The 16,166-nt window shown below is 37.4% G+C and overlaps 1 protein-coding gene across 7 annotated transcripts in view; it reads left to right on the top strand.

Annotated features, from left to right (window-relative positions):
* The window catches only part of PAX3 (paired box 3), a 79,457-nt gene extending 66,171 nt beyond the window's left edge, over window positions 1-13,286 (top strand). For all 7 annotated transcript variants that reach the window (XM_074911887.1, XM_074911882.1, XM_074911885.1 and 4 more), the window contains 3 exons: window positions 210-424; window positions 12,472-12,718; window positions 13,252-13,286. In XM_074911887.1, coding sequence (XP_074767988.1) covers window positions 210-424; window positions 12,472-12,718; window positions 13,252-13,286 — 497 coding nt within the window. The remainder of the gene's footprint in view (window positions 1-209; window positions 425-12,471; window positions 12,719-13,251) is intronic.
* The last annotated feature ends 2,880 nt before the right edge of the window (window positions 13,287-16,166 follow it).

The raw sequence follows: 16,166 nt of genomic DNA, 5'->3' as shown, positions 1-16,166 counted from the left end.
CTGTTATGACTTTTACAGTCTATTTAAGAATTTTTGTGTAATCTTACAGGCCAGTTAAATATCTGGCAATATTAAATATTTACCTTTCTACTTAACCAGTATTTAGATGCAGATCCTGATGCAATTCTGTCAAGTTGAGCTTCATGTAATGAATTTATTACGTCAGAAAAAAGGAGGAAAACATATCAACATGTTTCTTTTGCTTCTAGCTGTGTCTGATCCAAGCAGTACTGTCCATAGACCTCAGCCTCTCCCTCCAAGCACTGTACACCAAAGCAGCCTCCCTTCGAATCCAGAGAGCAGCTCTGCCTATTGCCTACCCAGCACCAGGCATGGATTTTCCAGCTATACAGACAGCTTTGTGCCTCCGTCCGGGCCCTCAAATCCCATGAACCCTGCCATTGGCAATGGCCTTTCACCTCAGGTCAGTCCTGTGTTTTCAGACAGAGGATTTGCTGTATACCAGAACCAAAGAGTCTATTCCCTCAGGCCACAGTATAATGAATTGCCAAATTTAAACCATAATGTATTCTTTATACAAGCCACATGATTTCAGTTTGCTAGTTTCCTTTTTTTTTTTTTTTTTTAATTGTTTTCCTCCTACTGGCTGAATCAAGAGTCATAGCTTATATTTAATTTCAAGTTATTTATAATGTAATCATGCAGTCTTCATGTTTACATTCAGTTGTCAAGTGTTTGTAATGTACTGCTATTCTCATGAAGATCCATGGCTAGGTACAGAAAGTAGATCATGTAGTTTTTCTGAGAATAAGATATCTCTTCAAGATAATCTCACCAAGGTTTTACTGAACAGTCCAGAAAAATTACAGGCAAGCTGTATGAGGAGAGTTCCAAGGGCTGAGCAGTGTGCATTGAGATGAGCTATAATCGAGTTATAAATGCATAAATTAGGAGTATAACTGCTCTTTGGCAATCTATAAATGCAGGAATACCATAATTGTTTTTCTAATTTGCGTGAGCTCTTTTTAGGAAATCATGTTAATAAATTGCCTTGATAATTGAGTGTCAAAAGGTTGGTTAAATTTTCCTACACACAGCATCTGTCTGAAGCTGACGTTATTAGTTAAAGCTTGAATAGGTGGTAGTTTATTTTATTAGTGAGAGCTTTGCCCAGGTGCTTGGAAAGAGATGTCCACTAAATTCTGAGAAGGCACAAAGAGGATGCAATCTATAATTACGATCAGGAATCTCTTCAGGGCTGAAAGTGAGAGTTTTAACAGCTTTATCTGCTTTCTACCCTTTTTTCCTCTCAGTGGTTAGAAAAACAGAGAGAAGCTCAGAATGACACAAATGAAAAGTGAAAAGACAATTATACTCAATTACACACTAATCACTGACTATCACCACTGCCTAAGCAGGGAGAGGGCATTCTAATAGGCAGAAAATGAGATTTTAATGGCACAAAGGGTGGCCAAAATAACGACTCGTATATCTTTGCCTCCTTCGTTTTCTTCAACTTGTGGTTTGCATCTCGGGAGTACAGTTCCTGGTTCCTGTGCAACGGTGATAACTCTGTGCAGCTGAAAAGTTCAAAGGCACTGGAGTTGAAAAGAATGAATAACAAAGGCAATGAAATAAACATTTTTGCCCAAAGGCAAAAGTTCATAAACCCTTTTTTGTAACGGTAAATGTAATTAAGTTTCACAGATTCCTATAGCATAGAGTGGGGTACAAAACTTTATGGCTTGAAACCTCAGGAAAAAAATACCAACAGAAAAACAAGCGGATATACTTCCAAGAAGACTTGAATGAATTTTGTTCTAAAGAATTCTGATTTCTAAACGCAGTCTCCAACAAAAGCCATGACATTATATTTGTTGCTTCATTTTTAAAAAATATTTTTAATGGCCAGTTTTGTAGTGTGCAAGGCTTCCATATTTTTGTCATAAGTATCTTTTGGAGATTCAGTGTTAATCCATCAAAAGTAGTTGTTAGTGTCAGTTTAAATGTATGTTGGTTCTGGCTATGGAAAATGTGTTGGATTTTTTTTTCCCTATTTTTCTTTTTTTCCTTTCACAAAGCTTATATTGTCTGTGACACTGAAGTAGAGCGCAACAGTAAAGAAATCTTGTGATGTCTGGGCAAAGTGGGAGAAAAAAAGTGAGGCCAGGTTTCCTCACCACAAAGTCTTGCTGATTTGAGGTTTGATATAATCAAAAGGAGATCCTGAAGCAGATTAGATGACTTTAATCTGTTAATGTGCTTCTTTACACCCAGCCCTGTCTTTATGCTAAGGAACTTCTGTTGTTTTGGTTTTTTTTTCTTTAGACTTTTGAAACCTTTTTCTACCCCAGTGCTTAGAGCTGTTGACCATATCCTGCGTCTCTACCAATAGAATTAGGAGGAGGCTGATCACTCAAAGGTTGCCATCGTGGGTTCATCACTGAATGCATAAAGGAGATTGTTTATATCCATTTAGATTTTGAACAGCTTCTTGGAACTGAATGATTACCTGCACTGGCTGGTCAAGATCTTTCCATCAAACAAACAAAAAACCCAGCCCTAAATTCATGCAGTGTTACCAAGAGCTCCTCTAAAACAGTTTTGGGGCCTAAACAATGATTTAATATACATATATATATGTAAACATATATATATGTATATATAAAATGTATGTATGTATGAAGTGACATACCTAGACATTGTGTTTAGATATAAGGGAGTGATGTAGCCTCAGGTACGTAAATTATGTGTGCAACAAATTGTGGGACTGTAGCAAAACAGAGAATGCCTTTATGCCTGAAAGAGCCTCAGGCTTTGGTCATCTATGTTGCAGTGTTACTGTGTGTGAAATACCCCTTAGTTGTGGGGTGTGTCACAGGGCATCCTCTTGGCATAACGTCCTCGGGGCTCTTCCTGCAGGTACCCAGGTGCTGACTGAGCAGCTGAGGTAGCGGCAGTCGCAAAGTCGAAAGAGTGCTCTGCACTGGGGATTTCATGAAGAAAGAGAAACAGGAGTTTTCCGCTGAGTGGGCATGTTGCAGTGCCCTGCCTGTGTGCGTGGAATTTAGATGAGAAAGAAAGAGGGTCTTTTTACTAGCCAGTGGATTTTTGACCACAATAAATCTGGGTGTGTGAGCAATTAACATAATGTTTCCGCCCATCCATGTCTCTCTCTCGAAGGCAAGCACTCTGGACATTCTGTGTGTAAAGCTGAATTTATGGTGACTTTAGGGGGAGGGGAGACTTTGAAGCCCAAATAATCTTTTGTGATTTAAAAAAAACCCCCTTAGAATGTGTAGAACAAAATCCAATATTAAGATTCACGGGTTCGTATTCTTACCAGACTTAAACCTTCTTTTTCCCTTTGACTTCCATTTATTCTAAATGAGGGTCTGACACACAGATCCCCCAGGGAAGCTTTATTTTCCATGCGGTATGTTTCCTTTCTAACTTTGTTCTTGAATACGATAGACAAATATGTTGTTCAAGGCAAGCACTGGGTGAAGGCAGAGGGCACACAGAGATGGCTAGGGTACTGTAATTTTATTTTTATTATGTTAATCTTGAATTTGGAAGTTAGAGAAAACTGTATGTATTGGCCAGTTTTAGGAAGCAGAATGCTCCACAACATACCTGTCTTGCAGACTGGGTAATAAAATGTTGTTGTTCTTGTTTAAAAGAATAAGAGAACAGAAAGAGTCCCACCTTGTTAATGTTCACCACTTTTTAACATCAAGACAAGATCTGCAGATTTCCTCCAGATGACTGATTATTCTCCTTGTTCATCTGGTTTACTTGTTACTACCTGGCTGTGGTGAGAGAACCTCTGTCTTACAGACCTGCAAAGGGTTGACTTTTGCAGGAATAAGACAGAGACTAATGTCTCAGGGAACTGGTAGCCAGGAGTGTCCTTGTTTGTATTTCATGAAAAAGCAACTCAACTGCAAGCACGTCGTCTCAGCCAGAGCTCTTTAAATATAATGTCAGAACAGAGATTATTAGTGTGTAATATATGTAAATCGCATATTTTTATGTTTTCTATGCCTATTATGCAGCTTCTTGGCTTTCATGCATACATTTATGGGAATATTGTATTTCCTTTTCAAATTAGGCTTCAGTTGCTCAGTGCATTTTCTTTTAACAAACATTTGTTAACTCAGAATTATTAGGGGATAGCATATCTATGTGTTAATATGTGTGTACAGGACTTAAACATGCTTTTGAATTAGCACATCACTTTCTGATCCTGGCATTGACAGTCATCACTGGTTCATCGAAAAGCAGAAGGGTGACCGCAAAAACATTTGTCTCGCAGCTGCAGGTGTATAGTCTTACTAGAGAGCAGATTGTTCTTTAAGACAGGATATCAATATTTTGAACTGCTTAATTTAAGATAAGGCAAAAGCCTTTTCCGGTGTACATGGGCATCCCCTGACCTTGTCATGTGCTTTTTATTAGTGACAAAGCAGCAGAGTTTGCCCTACACCAGGCGGTTCAGGCAGTTGGCTGGTTTTGAAGCGTGCCGTTTCGGACTGCTGGCGGAGTCAGGTGGCGTGGCAATTAACAAATGACAAACATGCGTAACCTGTCTCCTCCTTGCCCCCTAGGAAACTTCTCAGATCTACTTGTTCCTCTTCCTTGTTGTCTTCCCCCATAATTGAGAGCAACCGGTAGCTTTAAAAGCTGCAGTTTAAAAATGGGAAGTGGATCGAATATTGAATGGGTTGTGTAGAAGATCGTAAGTCCTGAACAAAGTTTGCAGCTCTTGTGCCGTTCGTTACCTGGAGCTCAGGAATAACTTTGATAAGAAAATTCCAAACTTTTCTGTGAACAGTAGTAAATATGATATGCAAGCTGTTTCAGGGTTTCTTTCTTCTACTGTCAAAACCTTTCACTGCCTGAGTTTAAGAATTATCCTGTAACTCTCTTTGAGATAGATCTTAGGCAGTTCTCTTTTCTTTAGTCTTTGAGAGCACTTGTTTTTCATTAACCTGAAGTATGAATCTGATGGCAGCTGTCGAATCAGGTATGTTCATATTGTCTTGTTAACTCTGTTTTTAAGGGAAACACAGGAACCAGTGGCTATAAATGTGTATTCCCTCATTAAGAGGGTCAAGAGTGGGGGGGGAGGGGAAAAGCACCTACTAATTTATTACATTTTTTCTTATACCTTCTGTTGAATTACTGTCCAACTGTTTGCCCACAGAAACATTTCATTTGGATCCGAGTCCCACACCAGTGAGAAGCTCATGATCTTTGTCACAATGGACTTGGCTTTGAGAGCTCTTCGCTTAATTACCCAAGAACATGAGACAGAGGTTAGGGATTTCTCTGTGAGGAAGAAAGTTATTTCACATGATATCATTTTCATGACCACGAGTTTTTGTTTTGGGTTTGTTTGTTAAAAAAAAAAAAAAAAGTTCAGCTAATAGAACTGATTATTTTTGTTTCTAGAGTGGATAGAAACAGATGAGATCCAATAGTTTTGTAATTGTTATTGTGCAAGAATAATAACATTTATTATTTGTTTTGTAATTATGGAAATATTTTAAATATACATTTATAGATATTATATACTACTAGAATATATTAACATAACAAGACGAATAAACAAGTGACTTTACATTTTGAATGTCCACCTTAACTTTCCTCTGGGCCTACTTCCACCTCCATTCGCACCACGCCAGAAAGTTTGAGGCAGGTGGGTGGGGTTTCAGCCTTCAAAAACCAGCTCAGAAATCTTGCAGAGAGATACAAAAAAACCTCTGAACTTTTCTGGAAACTGAAGCCAATTGTACTGTAACTTTATGAGAATAAACGTTTAGAAATAAAATTTTAAAATATAGATAAATACAAAAATGTAAAAGGACACAATATATATAAAACTGAACAGTTTCTTGTTTTTTCTTAAGCCTTTTTTAATGATACTGCTCACAAGACCGACTTATCTTCCTTCATAGTGATTTCTACCATTTAGAATACACACAGGTTGAGTATTCAGCATCACAGCTGCCCTTAAAATAATTTTTTGCTTTTGCTACATTAGACATTCAATTTAAACCATTTGTTAAATTAAAGTATGATTCAGCCCTTCATAGGGTATAACACTGGCAGGCATTGGTGAACTTCTAATTCTTTAATGAATTTGCAAAATAGAAATATCAACAGGAATCTGAATACTTGAATGTTTATTCAATTAAGGACTGGTACATGAATGTGAGCTTTGTTATGAGTAATCACAGATGGCTCTCTTGAGTCCATAATTATGCTCTATATTTTAGATTTTAAAAAAAGAAGGTACTAAAATTACCACAACATGATTCAGTGAAAAGCATATATTGCAATGGGATCAGGAAGAGCAGAATTTCATCCTTAGCAATCCTTAGAAAGAAGTGTATCCATCTTCAAATGCATCAGGCTCAATTTCCTTCAAAATTTCATACCTCTCTAGAGAAAATGGTTTTATTTTTAAAATAATTTTTGCCAATATATCAGTAATAGTCATAATTTTCTTATAAAAGAAATAAAAGAAAGACTGAGTGCTGAGTTGGGATAGAAAGAGATTTCCCCTTGTCAAAATAGCAAAATGCACTTTTATTTGTCCCCAGTGCTAATTAGCCTCATGTTAGAGGCCCTACTGTTAAATGGGAACCTCACGAAAAAAAACCTTCCTTACTGGTTGAATTCCTACAGATATGCTTGTCCATCATCTTCCCCCCTCTCCCCCTTCCCCCCATATTTATGGATGACTTACTGCTTTTAATGGCTACTAAATGGCTAGTAGCAATTTCCTGTTGGTAAATCCAGGCATGTAGGTGTAGAACATGCAAAGGTGTTATTGTAGGGCCAAATGTTGAGTTTGGTGAGAGTCCTCCTGTGAAAGCTATGCAGATCCCACTCCCTGGCCATCTGCCAGCAAAAAAAAAAAATAAAATCTAGTGTTTGGATCAAAAACAAACAAACAAAAAAAGGTGTATTTTTGTTTTGTTTTGCTTTCCGAGAGAACAAAGCCATGTATCCCAGTTACAGAGGGAAGGTGTGTGAGAGCCCAGCTAGTGACAGCTGGGATGGTTTTCATGATGACCAGAATCCCTCTTTTGTGTTTTGAGTTGAGCAGAAGGTGGGAGGAGAAGGCAGAGAGCAATCTAAAAACAAATTTAGGCTTGTTATGAGCTGTTGTATGTAACATCACCATAATCAAGTGCTTAAAATCACTAGTCTACAATCTCTGAGACTGCCTGAAAAAGTTTTGAGATGTTTAATTTTACATATATATACTTACATGTTCATTTATATTGAGTATATGTTCATCTTTGGGCTTTGTTTTAACTTTTCAGTCATCTAGACATTTTTGAAGCTTTTCCATTCAGTCAGTGCTAGAGAATTAACTTCCCTTTGAATTACTTTGGTAACGTTACCTAGTCCCATGACTCCATGAGCTAGCACCTGAAAAAAGACATGAGTTTCGTGACTGATAATGTTGTGAACATTGGTAATCTTCTGTAGATAAAAATATAATTCATGAAGGATCAAGTTATCCTCTTAATTATCCTAAATGCACACCATTGCACCTTCTTTAATTTCAGCGTAGCTTCCACTGATGTCTAGTGGTGTGAAATCAATATGAGGTCTCATTTGGTATGAGTATGCAGAAGGTCAGATCATCAGATATTTTAAGTCAGTGTATTTGTTTCTGTTTTCATTAGCCAGATATGTGGCTCCCAGTGCTCGCTGTTTGGCATGAAAATGCTTTCTGTCGGGTTTCTTCATACATTTGGTAGGAATATTCACGTATATAATAAGAATCAGCAACATGGTTCTGGGATCATATAGGTATAGATCTATGTAGCTAATTGATTTTAATTGATCTTCTAAAATCTCTCATTCTAATGCATTATAACCATCCTTTTTATGTTCTTGTGCAAGATTTTGGTTTTGAGAGATTTTTCTACAGTGAAAAGAGTTAACAGCAGGTAATGCCATTCATCTTGGAAGGAGTTTGAAATTTTCAGTGTTAGTGATGAATGAGGGTATCTGACCCACATCTGTTTTACATTAGAATGGAACATTGCCCTGACATCGTTAGGAGCATTTGTCAAGATTCCCTGGACAGAGCTTCTGTAAATTACATGCTGCAAATGTGTCAGGGTCAGATAAGAGGATATCATTAACTCCGCTAAAGTTTGCTCATGATTCTGTCAGTTCAACTTAATACGTTAACTGCCAACAATTTTCCTTGAGCTGTTTCATTAAATCTTTCATTCGCAGGAGGGGAAAAAAATGTATCACTGTACCCAAAAAATACTGCACATGTTCTTTTCTCACAAATCATATTAATTGCAGACATGGTCACAAAGCATATTAAATGCAGGCATGCGTAAATGAATTAAAACATATGAGAATTTTATTGTGCCTATGGTAGGTCCTACATCCTAAAATACCAACCATGTTAACAGTCATAATGTTTCATTTAGATATAAGAAGCTTTTTCTCAGTTTAATGGCCTTTATTTTGTTGATAATAGAAGTATTTTCTAATAGGTGATAATGGACCAGATGTTGCGTGCGTGGTCCGTAAGGCTTTCATAATTCAGTTTCTCTTTCTGGATCATACCCTCAGCTAGTGATGCTGTGCCTGAACCCACCAGCAAGGACTTTGTCCTAATGAATATTTTGGATTGGTTTGGGATGTGTTCTCTGAAAAGTTTTCGGTAGAATTTTGTTACTGCACTTCACTGTGTTCTCTTTGCTTATTCCTAATTGAACCTTTGTTTTTAATAGAACTATTTTATCGATTATATATGTCGCTTATTGTATAAGCTCAAAGGCTACGTGTCAATGCTTCTTCATGTGTTCATGTGTTTTGTAAAAAATGAGGAGATGTAGCCAAAAACCTTACAGTCTGTTTTTTTGTTTGTTTGTTTTTGGTGGTTTTTTTTTGTTTGTTTGTTTGTTTGTTTGTTTTTGATTTATAGGAGTTATTTTCTAAAATAAACTGAATAGTTACAGCAGCCTTTAGTTCTAAGTGTTAGATCAGCCCTTGATTTTTCTTTCTATTTCTTTGGGATCCAGATCAGTGAGGCTGACAATTACTACTTTGGCTTTCCCAAAGTAACTCAGAAGGAAGTACATATTTTCCAGTAATTTGGATGGTATATGGTTTGAATAAATGTATTTTCTTCCTTAATTATTGTAAAACAATCAGATCTGTTTACTTAGAACTATACTGTTTCATACCAGCAGAAGATCTGAGTTGCAAAATCCAGATCTTGGTGTGTCACTTGTACAACACTGAGCTGAGGGTGTTGAGCATCGTGCAGACTGTGGCCCATTAATGGCTTTTTAATTGATTAGGTGAAAGTCAGCCATGCCCTTCCTGTAACTCCTTGTATGGGCGATAAGGTCATGGCACATACCTTATGAAAGACTTCTGCCCTGAGGCTACTTCCCTTATAGCTTTCAAAACAGACACGACCAAAAATCTAATTATTTAGTTACTAATCAACAGCAGGATGATTCTGAAGGCCTCTGAAGAAGGCATTTCTGAGAAGGTGGTTACTGTTTGGACTTCCGTTTTCTCCACCTCAGAGACAGAGAGCTGTGTCAGTTCTGCTCCAAAGTGTCTGCTAGGTGCATATGCACTTAAGCAAAAGATGACTAAAGACTTGTGGTGTTTGCTAATTAATTTAAAATCTCATCAAATGCTAAATTTAATTTATCAGAGAAGATAAATATCTATCCAAATATAGATGGTACTGAAGTTTGAGTGGCTTTTGAGACCAGATCTGGATCCAGGATTAAATTTCGAGGCTAATCTCTAAAATAACTTCCAATCCCAAAGTTTTTGAGCTCATTGATTTTGCTGGCAAAGTCCAAATAATGTTGTCTTGGGTAGTATTCTGTTGAAAATAGTAAACAGAAAAAAGCTTAGTTAAAGGATGTAGTTGGTAAAATAGCTATTTACCCAACACGGCAATCAGTCCTAAAAGTCCTGGTAGAGATGCATGTGACGTGAGAGTGCTCACACAGAGGAGTGCCGCTGGGAGTCCGGCAGGGATGTGAGGGCGACACGAGCCCAGCCCATTCTCCCTGGTCTTGAACTTGGAGCAGAGTGTGGCAAAGCCCGGTATCACATAGGTGCTAGGCAGGAATGGAAAGGGCTGTGCACTTATTTCAGATTTCTGATAAACCGTGTGTGTTTTAAACTGTAGTCAAAACCATGATACTCTTGCCAACATAAATATTTTCCAAAGTAGTAATTTTCAATGTAAATGTTTAAGTTAAGCTATGTTTTTTTGTGGATCTTTCTCTTAACTCCATTAGTGTTTATTTTAAAGGACAAGGTTTAATACTACCTAAATGAACATAGGTTCTAATATTGTATCCTGCTGATGCAATGTCAGATCATTAAGCATGCTAGATTTTCAGGACCATATAATTTTCAAAAGGTACAAGAAAATTATTTGTAATTCCTAAAATAGAAAAACCTATTAAAATAATCTTCAGAAATTTTAATAGTTTTCAGGAACCAATTTTTAGAAGAAAAAGTTGAAAGCCCAGTTATTTCAGCTTTTTAGGGGTTTTGGGGACAAAATGCTGTTGAGGTTGCTGTGCAAATAACATGATTTTTCAATCTGTGATTATTCCAGAGATTTTTAAAATTGATTTTTATTAACATCAAATTGTTTTAATAGGTTTTGTGCATTGAAAAGATTATTTGAATTGGGTAGAAAATATCTTACAGCCTAAATCCAAATTCTTCTTTTGTTTTTTTAACTTTTAAGTTAGACGATTTTGTTATCTAAATGAAGTCTTTGGGTATATTTTGAAACTTCTTTTTGCATGAATGCTTCTGTTTGTGAAACATTCAGCAAATACCATCAGTTAAACTCATGTTTTTCTGCTTAGTGAAACAGAAGTGAACATTCTAGTGCTGTAAGTAGTATTCTCAGCTTTTTTTTTTTGTGTGTGTGTGTGTGATGTCTTGGGTACCTCTGATACAGAGTTGTGTTCTTGATGCCGGTATCTGGGTGTCTCTTTCTGAAGTACTCTTCTTTGTGCCTCTTGCTCTTTTCCTTATCAGACATGTAAGGGTTTTCCTTTCTACTTAAATCATGGGTCTTGTTTCATGTATTTATTAAAAAACAAACAAAACTCAGAGGTTGGACCACAAGCTCCCTACAAAAATCTCTTTTCTTTTGCAATGGAAAATAAATACAATTCAAGAAGAAGCATCAGAGTTTTAGGAACCAGATGCGTTCTTAAGAGCATTAATTTATTCTTTACAAAATACCCTCCAATTTTAATAACTTATTTTTAGTTTATGGTAAGAAGTGCAGTAAAGAAAATTATGATCAAATAGCGCATGTCAGGTATTTATAATGCCTTTTTGAAGGAAAAACAACCTGTAAATTATCAGAATATGCTGTTTTGGCAGAAGCTGTATGTCATCCATCCATTATAAGCTGAAGACTGTTTCTCAGGCTTTGAAGTGCAACTTACTCCAGCAGAAATAAGCATATATCTCTGTCATATTTATTTTCAAATTGTGCTATAGAGATGTGCTGGGAAAGGAAATGGACACCAACCTGTAGCACGAATGATTTTTGTACAACAAAAAATGCAGTAGCTTCCTTTACTCCTGCTTGAAAGGACAGGTGCTTCTGAATTTTTTTTTTTCCTCTTCTACTGGAACTTATGGCCTAGAGTGTTAAGCTTTTATGGCAACAAGCAGGTATTCTCCAGTAATCTATTTTCAACTAATTTCAACTGCTGATTTCATAATTGTTCATGTACAAGCAGCTTATTAAGGGTGTCACAGTTGACTTGAAGCTGATCTGGAATGCCTGACCATTTCTGTCCTCTAACTCTCAGGGGATGAGCCTGAGAACTGGTGCTGCAACCAGCACTTCACTCTTTCACATTCATTTCTTCACAGGCCAGCACACAGGGCATGCAGCAGCAGGAGTTACGGCTGCTCTGCCCCTTGCCCGCGTATTCATGTTGTTCTGGGTGCTGGGATTCTTTGTTACTTCCATCAGTAGTGCTGCTGTGATCCACTTCAAATTCATTTCATTTTAATGACTGCTCATCTTGAGAGAAAAAAAATAATCGTTTGAGCTTTTTCACAGCTTTCCTGTGTTTGTAGATTGTGCAGGACAATGTAGCTAAAAAGTCACTACTTGCTTTTTATTCTCTTATAATTGAATCCTCAAGGAATAAACACCTGCAGTGATCCCAGCTGAGGCATGGATCAGGCACTCTAAAAATCATAAAAGTTTTAAAAATTATTTTTCTTTATTTGCCCTTGGTATCACTTTTTATTGGTTGCTAGCTATCATTTTTTATTTTGGTGGCTGATGCAACCAAATCAGTTATTCAAATTATAGTTTGAATACCAAGTCTGTCTATTTTAGGAAATCAGATGATAGACTTGAGAACTCCTCTGGGTCTGTAAGCAATAGAGTTCTTCACATATCTTAACTCTTTCTGTTATTCTACCTTTTAGGTAATGGGACTCCTGACTAACCATGGTGGTGTGCCTCACCAGCCCCAAACTGATTATGCCCTGTCCCCTTTAACTGGGGGCCTGGAGCCCACCACCACTGTCTCAGCCAGCTGCAGCCAGCGGCTGGATCACATGAAGAGCTTAGACAGCCTGCCCACCTCCCAGTCCTACTGCCCACCGACCTACAGCACCACGGGCTACAGCATGGACCCCGTCACAGGCTACCAGTATGGGCAGTACGGACAAAGTGAGTATCGGGACATTTGCACTGTGAAGTGCAATACTGTACCCATTTATCAACGGTCTGTGTACTTTCTGTGTGTAACAAAGAAAATCATGAGCAGAGATCCTAATGGCTGACTACTGCTTCTCTCCAAAGCCGAGTGGAGTGCACTGGTGAGATAGCTGATTGTTCGAGCAAGATTTCTGCTGCATAATTATTTTCTTAAGTGATGTCAACAACATCTTGATGTTATTAATTGTTGAGACATGAAACCTGATTGCCATTAGGTAAAACATAAGGGTTGTCCAAAATGAAATAACCACTGGCATTCCACTATTAGAAACACATGTTCTTAATGAGGTCAGCTCAAGAATCATTACAGTATATAATCCCAGATACATAGAGTTTTGTCAAACTTGTCCTAGGAATAAAAATATTAGTCCCTTTCCTTTGATATATCAGTATTAAATATGACAATGTCAACCTGTAGTTGGCATGGCCCCATGCTGTGAGGTTGTCACAGCATGACTTAAAAAGCTTCTTTTGCTTTTTTGCAGGTGCCTTTCATTATCTGAAGCCAGATATTGCATAAATGAACTGTCCACTTCAAGTTAAAGCTGGTCTTGTTTTCCGGTCTCACTCCAAAGCTTGGATATGAGGGATCTTCTCAATACACTGCAGTCTAAACTGGGGCAGTCCCATTGAGAGAAGCAGGCTTGTTATGTTCTTTCCAGTCATAGCTTTTAGCAGACTTTTGAAGGCTGGACAAAGCTATACAGAAGACAAAGGCCAAAAGCAATAATGAATAAATAAATGCGACATGGTTCATTACGAGTGGGTATACAAAACAGAGCAGTATTTAATATCACTGCCTGGCAAAACATTCCATTTTTTGTTGGTGAAATTAATGTGCATTGATTGGGACAAATGGAACATTCTGAAACTTAGAGCAGTTGAGCTCTCTGTACTCTGACTCATCTGACATCCAGTGCTGACTTTAGCCTAACTTTAAAACTGCTCGGTTTCTGAAGCAAGGGCAGGAGAACCTCCTTCATTTTACACACTGGAAACTGTCATCAAGAGGAAATGTCACTGTCCGTAGGAAGCTAGGATAAGTGCAAAAGACTTCCAGAGCAACTTACTGGTTACCTTACCATGCTTTTGTAATCACATTGTCAATAAATGTCACTTACAAGTTTTGCTTTATCAAGGGATGAGATCTTGTGTAAACATGAAAAACAGATTTTACCTTTTTGTATGTGGAGTTTTCCTGGTCTGTTGTACCTTTTTGAACAAATGTGGGAGAAAAAAAATCAAGAACAACGCGACTGATTTTTCACAACTGCCTAGCAATGTGCAATACTGTGTACCTCACACAAACTTTGGGATCATCCAAAGTCATATAGATAGAATCAGAACTATATTTTTGCAGGTACTTTTATTTTTGCAGTGCATAATTCCTGTTGATAAAATACAGAAATGTTGCAGTCTGCTGGACAACTAAAATCCAGCTTGTTAATCATGATTTAAAGGTAATTTTCAGGCAACAGTACGAAGAAATTATTACGTTTACATTTTTTTTTAGTGATATACAGGACATATACAGAGATGGACCTGTATTTGAGACATTTGTTTAAATTATACAGCGATATCCAATATAGAAGATATAATTATAGGAACCAAGGTTTACAAGAAGTTTGCATTGTGACATTTTAGAATGTCAATAAATTTGTGTTTTGTGATGTTGAGAGGAAGAGGAAGATGGAAGGCGGTGTTATTTATTTCTCTCTATTCTTGGAACAAGGAGGGAGGCAGAACACAAATACATTCCTTTTAGTGTTAAGGACTATGAAGTAGTGAGTTAGACTAGGTTCAGTACAGAGGTTAGTTCACACATTGGTCTTAAGGGTGATGGAAAAATGAAATATTATCTTTGTGTTGCAGCCTCTACAACAACATGTGTTGTAAAAGAAAAAAAAATACAAAGAAAAAAAACAAAAGAACAAATGTCTTTCATGTAAAAAGTTCAGTAAATATTTACTATTTATAATGAATAAACATTATGAAGACTTGCAAAGCACTGATGATTTTGTCCTAAAATGTAGTATTGTGCTAAATACATTGATACATTTTAATCTGAATATCATGAAGAAATAAACCATGTTATCTTCAACACAAACTGTATTTGTTATGTAAGCATATTCTGCACACATCCCAGGGCTGCAGGAGACTCAGGCAGCCTCTGTGCCCCGGTGCTGCTAATGTGTCACCCAGAGCTCTGTGTTTGTTAATGAACAATGCATTTTTCAAGTGCTATTGGTACCAGTAGTATGTCTTCGTCTTCCCAACGAGAGAAAAGTGTTGTGCCTTTGCTGTGCATTTCAAAAAAAAAAAAAAAAAAAAGAAGCTTAAACCCAGCACAAGACTGGGATGGCTTCATACAATGCAGGAACTTTGTAATCACTTATGGAAAGTATCTGTCCTGAATTACTTTTTTCTTAGAAGCCTCAAGAATTTTTTAATAGGCTTACACACAAGCTGACTGAAACATGGGGAAGACCCTCCAGAACAAATGGAGTAAGTTTTAGTGGCACATCAGTGTGTGAGGAAATTTTACTTCACACTAGGCTTGGTGGACATTTAATTTCATCATCACTTTGTGTGGGATATAGCCACCTTGAATTTCATTTCAGCTTTTGTTTCTGTGTGCTTTCTATTTTTGTTTTATTTTCATTTTCTTCTTTTAATTCTAGTCTTCTTCTGTTGGAAAAGGAAGGAATATACTTTTTGAAAAGAGGATCTTAAAAAGATGCTGAAAGGGGAAAATGGGGTTTCTTTTTTTCCTTCTAGTTTATGTTTCTCTGATATGCTTTTAATTTCTGTGAAGATTAAAGTTTAAATGTCCCTTATAAATACCTATTCCCTCTTCTAAACCATTAATTATTCTGAATTTTTTTTCAATGTTGTTTCCCTTCCCTGACAACTGGGCCCTTTGGATTTGTCTTGTGTCCTGGTCTTGCTGCGAAGGACAAATAAACCTCTCTTTCCCCACTTGCAATCCCTTTGCTGTAAAGTACAGCATAAAAGCCTGCTTGCTTGCACAGTTTGGAACTGGATGATGTCTGTAGGAGTGCTCCTTCCCAGGAACAGTGTATTTTTTTTTCAGGATGGTTACAAAATTCCACCTTCACCTTCTGTCCTTTTCTATTCCAGCAGCTGTGGGGGGTTGAGACAGAGCTGTGATTTCTTGCCCCACACCTGCCATGCTGCCAAGGTGCTTTCCAGACCCGAAGTTAAGACAGGGGGCCTTTTGGCTGTTCTATTCTCTTTTTAAGTATTCCCCAAGCACTTCCTTGTGAGAGACTCATGCAGAACAGGAGAGCCTGGAAACAAGACAGATAAGGAGAAAATCATCTAGTCCTCTTGTAGGCAAGCCATGCAAATGGGGAACCAGGATGAACTCTTGCCAGAG

Source organism: Athene noctua, chromosome 8 (assembly GCF_965140245.1).
Source record: "Athene noctua chromosome 8, bAthNoc1.hap1.1, whole genome shotgun sequence".
In the NCBI taxonomy this organism is placed as follows: Eukaryota; Metazoa; Chordata; class Aves; order Strigiformes; family Strigidae; genus Athene; species Athene noctua.
This window is presented reverse-complemented; position numbering and strand designations above follow the sequence as displayed.